General features: G+C 40.9%; 1 protein-coding gene across 1 annotated transcript; it reads left to right on the forward strand.

Moving 5' to 3' along the window:
- The first annotated feature begins 4,350 nt into the window (after positions 1-4,350).
- On the forward strand, positions 4,351-7,533 carry LOC107003747. The gene is made up of 3 exons (XM_015202039.1): positions 4,351-4,610; positions 4,847-5,957; positions 6,316-7,533. Exons 1-3 carry the CDS (start codon positions 4,351-4,353, stop codon positions 7,531-7,533), a joined length of 2,589 nt encoding a protein of 862 aa, XP_015057525.1.
- The last annotated feature ends 771 nt before the right edge of the window (positions 7,534-8,304 follow it).

The raw sequence follows: 8,304 nt of genomic DNA on the forward strand, positions 1-8,304 counted from the left end.
ATATGACGGTGGCCACCTACGGACTGTCGAGGGGTCGACAGCCCCTCGACAGACTGTCGATGGCTCCGTAGGTAGTCACTTCTGCAGTTTCATCATAATTCTTTGGTATTTTCATTATGGACAGATTTCCTACAAATAAAGAGAAAAATACATTAAAACTAATACAAAATGGCTTTAGACACACACTAAACTTAAGGAAAAAGCAATGAAAGTACCGTGAAAGCACAGTACATTAGGTACTGAGCCCGAGACAGCACCCTTCGATCTAGTAGAGGATATTGTGCTTGCTGCACTTTTCACAGTACATTCCTGAGCCACAGCCTTATCCACATGGTCGTCCCAAGAGGAATCGTTCTCTCAGTTCCAGACGTACCTCGATGCTGCAAAGAGAGCCTCTTTGGTTGATGGGGAGACCCGTCAGATGAGTGCGCTAGAGGTTGCTGTTAGGGCGTCTAGTTCCAGACCGGAGACCGGTGAAAGGAGAACAACTGATGGTGTAGAGATTGTTGTGGGAACCACTGAGGGTGGACCTACGACATATGTTGCGGGTTTTGGGGAACTGGACCTGCCTACTTGTTGATCGTCTATGATATGCGCCTCACGTTTGCTTCACCTACCATCCTATCTTTATATTTCTTATTCATTAGGACATTTGCATGCTATTTTTTTGAGGGTAGAGTAAATGGAAAGTGAGTGTTAGGGTGAAGTCTGAGTAGCCCAACTACGGATCCTCTCTTTGGGGTTTTCTTGCCTATGTTATTTTGCCCCAAGTGACTGATTACTTCACTATTGAACCGAATTGTCGTAAGTTGTAAAAAGTATAAAAGCATGAAATATGAAGCATTATGTATAAGTACGAAACATATCCCATCCTAAGCAAATGCTTGCATGAATAGGTGAAAACGAGTTGAATGTGTTGGCTCTAATCATAACATACTCAGACACCCACTACATGACCCTCAAACTAACATTTAAATTAATCGCGCCCCATTTCCTGAAATTTCTCTCTCTCTAAAAATTTCTCTCTCCTCGTAAACGCTCTCTCACAACGGCAAACAAACCACAATCGCCCAGCGCCGCAACGGCGCGTGGGACGGCGGCTGATGTCAGATGGCCGGCGGACCAAGACCAAAAGGAGCGCCCACGTGCAAGATCCATTCTACAGATTAACACGCACCTAGAACTATCCCAGAGCGCCTCGAAATTGCAGGAGGAAGATGCGATGGAAACTACGATTTGTGAAAGGCTGTTCGTCGAAGGTCGAGAAAACATTTCCTCAAGAAATTCTGGAAGGAATCGAGAGGAACCAAGTAGAGAAATGAGTTCTCCTCATCAAGATCTATTACCAGTCCAAAAAGCAGCATCTTCCACCGATCCAATCGCCCAGAAGCACGAGGCGAGTTTGGAAGAGGTCGCGACTGAATCGCCTGAGATGCGCCCCCATTTTCGATCGACCTCCAGTCAGATTCGAAAGAATTTGAGTACTGGGGTTTGTTCGCCCATCGATGAGGAATCTTTATGTCCAACCTCGAGGCAAATAGACGGCGAAGTCACCGGCGGCGAAAATTCCGGTGACCCTGCAATTGCTATCGCTGGAATTAATGGTGTCCCAGTAGAACAGAAGGACTCTCAGGGTCAAAGCACTCACGTAACAACACAACCTCATCAAACGGATAGAGCAATCAACAATAACAACATCACTTCTTCTCAAACGGACCACAAACTCGATGAACAACAAGAGAGTCACGAAAGTGCTGGGGAACATTCAAGCTGTAATCGAAAGGATACACTGAATGTTACAGCAAATGCTACATCAGTAATGGAGGCAAAAGCAATGATCAATGAAAACAACACTGAACAGGGGGAGAAGTTGGTTGATCAGCAGGGCAACATCGTGGAATACATGATCACACAATCAACCAATTCAACTAACAGAAATCCCAACTTTTCTTTTGCTATTATAGATACTTCACCTCAGCTAAGACCTAATCTTTATGCAGATAATCCACCAAGGATGTATAACAAAGAGGACAAGGGTAGGAAGAATGGAAACACAGCTGAGCATGGACAGGATCAAAGAAGAGAAAAAATTGATCATCCAAACAGACAGGAACAGCAGGCTGAGGAGGGAAACAAGAAGATAGAAGGAGCAAAATCAAATCAATTACAAGGAAACAATGAGGAAGGCACTGCTGGTAACGAAATTGATCAAGCTAAGGAGGCATATCACAAAAACTTCCCCAAGATCTCCAACAACTTCTCAAGGTATGATCCTAATCCTCAAGTTGATAGAATTACTAAACAGGGTGGGCAGGTCAATCCTGCTACTGCTAGACAGTCTCCAAATCAACAACAGGGGCAGCAGCCTAAGAACAACAACACCTCTGATCATAACTCAGAACCTGCTCCTTATACAGTGGTTCAATCCTTTGCTGCTAGGCTAAGATACAACCAGGCCAAAAATGAAATCCCTATTAGCCTTAATGAGCCTATTCACACAACTAGACAAGGACTCCCTGCTGTCCTAATTGATGAAAATGACTATTATGTGAAGTTGGCTGAAATTTGCAAATACACCCTAGTTGGGAAGTTTACAACACCATGCCAAGAATGGAACAAGTGAGAAAAAGTTTTATCTTACAAACTCAATTGATGGGGGGAGTTAAGATCACTCACTTTAATTCTAGGCATGTATACATCGACTTAGATAATGAACTTGACTATCAAACAGTTTGGACTAAGTTCAAAATGACAATTGAAGGCCAAGCCATGAGAATACAAGCCTGGACCCCAGATTTTACACCTGAAGAAGAAACACCTATTGTGCCTATATGGGTGTCTATACCAGGTTTACCTTTGCACTGTTACAACAAAGTGTTTTATCTACTATATTGGAAAGTATTGGGAAAGTTCTGTTCCTAGATTCACCTATATCTCAAAGAACCAGGGGTAGTACCACTAGAGTGAAAGTCCAAGTGGATCTTACCAAAGAAAGACCATCTCATGTTTGGTTGGGATTTAAAAATTCCAACCCCAACAAAGGAAGGTGGTTGAAAGTGGAGTATGAAGGTATCCCTAGCTATTGTTTCTATTGTAGACACCAAGGCCACAAGAATGAAGAGTGTACAATCAAAAGAAGAGATGAGGAAATTAAGAAAAAAAAAGGATATGGAAGTAGGCAAAAACAATAAAGAAATGGGAGCTGGAAAAATACAGGAACAAGGAAAGAGTTCAAATGAAGATACACCAAAGAATGCCAATCAACCATCTAAAAACCAGAAGGGAGGAACAGGGCAAGCAAATGATCTGAATCAAGCAAAGGCACAAAGGACAAGCCAACAACAAAAGACTGACACACAAGGTCAGGCTGAACAGGGGCAACAAGGAGAGAAATTTGAGGAACAATGGCAAACACAGAAGAAAAAACATCAAAAACAGCAAGATCAAGTCAGCTCCAAATCTGTATGGAGACCATTCACCCCACCAATGCAAGGAACCAATGGCAGCAAACAACAAGAACAAGCAATTGTAAGTATATCTATACTCCCAAATCAAAATATTTTTTCACACCATGAAGTGCAGGAAAACCAAGACAGCCAACTATCAAAGAAGCAGGAATCAAGGGAAGCAACAAAGGCAAGCTGTGCTGAACAAACTGTCAAAGACAATCAAAACAATTGCAAAACAGCCAATCTGCAAACTATGGAAAGCAACAGCAAGAAGAACTCAGGTATTGACTTATCTCTCCCAAACCCCAAAACCCCCAATTTAATAAATGTTGCTGTTGGTCATACTGAGGATGTTATTGGAGATATGGAAGGGGGGTGCAAGGAGATAGCCACTAATTTGCAGGATGGGGTTACCAAAGGGGGGGAATTTGCCTCATGTTATGCATGAGGGGTTGAATCATGACCATAGGATTGACCATAGAACCCCTAGGTATGCCAATAATACTCTGAAACAGCAGGATCAACATCTTCAACAACAATCTCAAAACAGAAACAGCTGCAAACAGAATGCTAAGGAAAAAGCTGTGCAACAACAAACTGAGAAAAGGAGGGTACTTATCAAGGGGAACAAAGTGGTAATATTGATATTGAAGGTACTCCCAAGAGTAAAAACAAGCCTAGTAAACAAAAAAGGGAAGCTGAAAAAAGAAGGCAAAATAAACAGCAAAACAGGGATAGTGAGCAGGAGCAGGGGATGAGGGAGGAATCATGTAATAGATTTGTAATGGTGGATGACAACCATGGTTTGGATATCCGTCCATTACAAATCCAATATATGACTCCATCCACAGCAGATTAGCCTGATAAACAGCAACAAAAAAATCAAGTTTTACCACAGCCTATGGAGGATGGATATGCTGTCCTTAATTCTGAAGATGAAATGGTTGGGGATGATCATTCTCTAGATGAATGTTATGATAATGATTATACTAGTGAGGCCCTTATTAGGTCCTTCAGTCCCTACAAGGATCAGACAATAGAAAGGGAGATCCAACAGGTTACTAAGAACCAGAGCCTATCTCCAAGGAGTTTCCAACAGGATAGGTTTCATTTCACCAAACAAGACGCCAACACTGTCACTGCTGGCAGACCCAACACCAGGTTGTTTTCATCCAAATCTTCCCAATGATTAGTACAATCATATGGAATGTGAGGGGGATCAACACCCAAGGAGTTCTGGAAAGACTCAAAATGCTTAGGAAAATGCACCATTTATCAATTATTGCTATTTTGGAACCTTTCTCAGATAGTATTAATATCCAGAGCTTCAAAGTGCAATTGAACATGGATAATGCTACTAGTAATTGTAATAGTAAGATTTGAGTTTTTTGGAACAGTGATATTGACTGTAATATTCTTGATGAAGATGAACAGCAAATTACTTGTGACATGAAACACAATGAGTTACAATACAAATTTACTAGTACTTTTACTTATGCAAAATGCAAAGATCGCCTAAGGAGACCTTTATGGGAGAAATTGCTTCATCATGCCTCTATAAATATCAATCCTTGGTGTGCTGTGGGGGATTACAATGTTATTTCTGATGTGGAGGAAAAACTAGGAGGTCTGCCGTACAATATGAAGAAGAGTATGGATTTTATTGCTGCTATTGAAGCCTGTGGTCTTGTTGACATAGGTTTTAGTGGTCACAAGTATACTTGGTCTAATAAGAGGGGCATTACTTACAGAATTTGGAAGAGACTTGACAGAGCCTTGGTTAATGATTTATGGTTAGAAAAGATGCCACAAACCACCATAACTCATTTATCAACTACGGGGTCTGATCATTGTCCTTTATTGTTGGAAATGGTATCTAATGAATCTGAGTACATCAAATATTTCAGATTCCTTAACTGTTGGATTGACAATCGTAATTTTATTCTTACTGTTAAGGAATGCTGGGATAGACCTGTGGAGGGTAATGCTATGTGGCAATTCCACCAGAAAATGAAAAGAATATCTAATACCCTTAGTGTTTGGTCTAGGAAGGAATTTGGGGATATATTTAATAAGGTTAGGATGTATGAGGAACAAGTGCATGAAGCGGAAGAAAATTACATCCTGAACCAATCTGATTCAAATAGGAGTACCCTCCATGAACTAAATGCTCAATATATAAAATTCCTCAAACTTGAAGATACCATTCTGAAGCAGGAAACTCAACTTCAATGGTTAAAAGATGGGGATAACAATTCCAAATATTTTCATTCCATTATAAGGGGAAGGAGGAGGAAACTATTTATTCACAAAATTGTTACTGAAAATGGGGATTGGGTACAAGGTGAGAATAATATTGCTCATGAGGCTTGTGAACACTTCAATACCATTTTCACAGGAGAGAATAAATTCATTGATGAACATAATCTGGAGTGCATTCCAAATATGGTCAATCAGGACCAAAACACCCAGCTTACAAAGTTACCAGATATGGATGAACTTAAAGAAGTATTTTTTTTCCATGAATCCTAACTCTGCAGCTGGCCCTGATGGTATGAATGGGTATTTTTTTCCAGAAGTGTTGGAACATCATCAAGAATGATTTGATAGAGGTACTTCATGCTTTCTTCAGTTGCCAAATGATCCCTAAGTACTTCTCTCATTCATGCATAGTGTTGCTCCCAAAAGTGAATAATCCAAACAAGCTTACGGAGTTTAGACCAATAAGTCTGAGTAACTTTACTAGTAAATCATATCTAAACTAGTAAGTACTAGACTTAGTCCTATCCTTCCGTCTTTGATTTCCACTAACCAATCTGCTTTTGTGAAAGGGAGAAGCATCTCTGAAAACATCATGCTTGCTCAGGAAATCATTCACCAAATCAAGAAACCCAATATTGGAAGTAATGTGATTATCAAGCTCGACATGGCAAAAGCTTATGACAGGGTCTCTTGGTCATATATTTGCTTAGTACTAAGGAAAATGGGGTTTAATGAGATGTTTATTGATATGTGCTGGAGAATTATGGCCAACAATTGGTATTCTATTATTATCAATGGCAAAAGATATGGCTTCTTTCAGTCTACTAGAGGTCTCAAACAAGGTGATCCTCTTTCACCGGCATTATTTAATTTAGGTGCCGAAGTATTATCGCGATCTCTCAATAGGCTTCACAATCATCCGGATTATCAGGGCTTCATCATGGAGAAAAGAGGGCCTCAAGTGAATCATCTAAGTTTTGCGGATGACATTATTCTTTTCACTTCCGGAAGGTGTAAAACCTTGAAAATTCTCATGGATACTTTAAAGGAATATGAAAAGATTTCGGGGCAACTCATCAATGGAGATAAAATCCATTTTATGCTACACCCTAGTGCTTTCAATAGCACTAGGGATAGAATAAAAAGGTTGACTGGCTTTAAACAGAAACAGGGGCCTATCACATACCTTGGCTGTCCTTTATTTGTTGGCAGACCTAGGAATGTTTACTTTTCTGATCTCATTAACAAAGTCGTTTCCAGAATTATAGGTTGGCAAACTAAGCAAATTAGTTTTGGTGGAAAGGCTGTGCTCTCAAAACATGTTCTCCAGGCATTACCTATACACCTTCTAACTGCTGTAACCCCTCCAAATACAATCATCAACCAGATCCCAATGCTTATTGCGGATTTCTTCTGGGGATGGCAGAACAATAGCAAAAAATACCACTGGTCCTCTTGGAAGAATCTAAGTTATCCGTATGAGGAAGGGGGGATTGGGATGAGAAACTTACATGATGTTTGTAAATCTTTCAAATTCAAGCAATGGTGGACATTCCGAACAAAGCAAACCTTGTTTGGAGACTTTTTGAAAGCTAAATATTGTCAAAGATCTAATCCGGTAAGTAAAAAATGGGACACTGGAGAATCCCTAGCTTGGAAACGCATGCTAGCTACTAGACAGCAGGTGGAGCAGCACATTCAGTGGCAACTTCAAACCGGGAATTGTTCATTTTGGTGGGACAATTGTCTGGGCATAGGGCCACTTACTCAGCATACTAGCCCCAATATCAGGCTCAACAACACCAAGGTTGCAGATTTCTAGGAAAATGGTGCTTGGATCTAGAGAAAATTGTTAGAACAGGCCCCTGCAAGTCAATTAGCCAGCATCATGGCTACAGAAATCCCTCATCAACAGCAGAAGCCAGACCAGCATGTTTGGAAGCTTAATAGCCATGGCAAATTCAGTTGCCAGTCTGCTTGGGAGGAGATCAGGAACAAAAAGGCTAAGAACATTTTCTTCTCCCATTTATGGCACAATTCCATTCCTTTTAAATCATCTTTTCTTCTATGGAGAGCCTTAAAAGGTAAACTCCCCACTAATGAAAAATTAGCTAACTTTGGCATTGAGCCATCACCATGTTTTTGTTGTGTTGATAGAGCAGGGATGGATAGCATTGACCACACCTTCAATTCAGGACAGTTTGCAGGCAGAGTTTGGCATTCCTTCGCAACAAATGTAGGGCTGCAGGCAGAGCAACCATCACTGCAGGCAAGGCTGCGACAGTGGTGGACTGCTAGGCCACGAAATGCAGGCCATCAACTCATATTGCGAACTACTCCAATCTTCATCTGCTGGAATTTATGGAAGAACAGATGCGCATGCAAATACGGAGGTAAAGCAACGAACATCAGCCGGGTTAAATACGCAATCTACAAGGACAATTTCAAGATGCTGAAAAATGCATTCCCCCACATTAAGTGGCCTGCTAACTGGACAGCTCTCATCCAAACAAGTGAAAAATGCAAGCATGGCGTCAAAGTGTGGAAGGTAGCATGGAACAGACCTCCGGAAGAATGGATTAAGATAAATACA

The sequence above is a fragment of the Solanum pennellii genome, chromosome 11 (genome assembly GCF_001406875.1).
Source record: "Solanum pennellii chromosome 11, SPENNV200".
NCBI lineage: Eukaryota > Viridiplantae > Streptophyta > Magnoliopsida > Solanales > Solanaceae > Solanum > Solanum pennellii.

Excerpts from the sequence above, each read along its gene's own strand:
- LOC107003747 (XM_015202039.1), top strand. The coding sequence starts at position 4,351 with ATGGAGGATGGATATGCTGTCCTTAATTCTGAAGATGAAATGGTTGGG. Across the intron at positions 4,611-4,846 it reads GCTGGCAGACCCAACACCAG|TGATATTGACTGTAATATTC; the intron begins GTTGTTTTCATC and ends TTTTTGGAACAG. Across the intron at positions 5,958-6,315 it reads ATATGGATGAACTTAAAGAA|GAAATCATTCACCAAATCAA; the intron begins GTATTTTTTTTC and ends ATGCTTGCTCAG.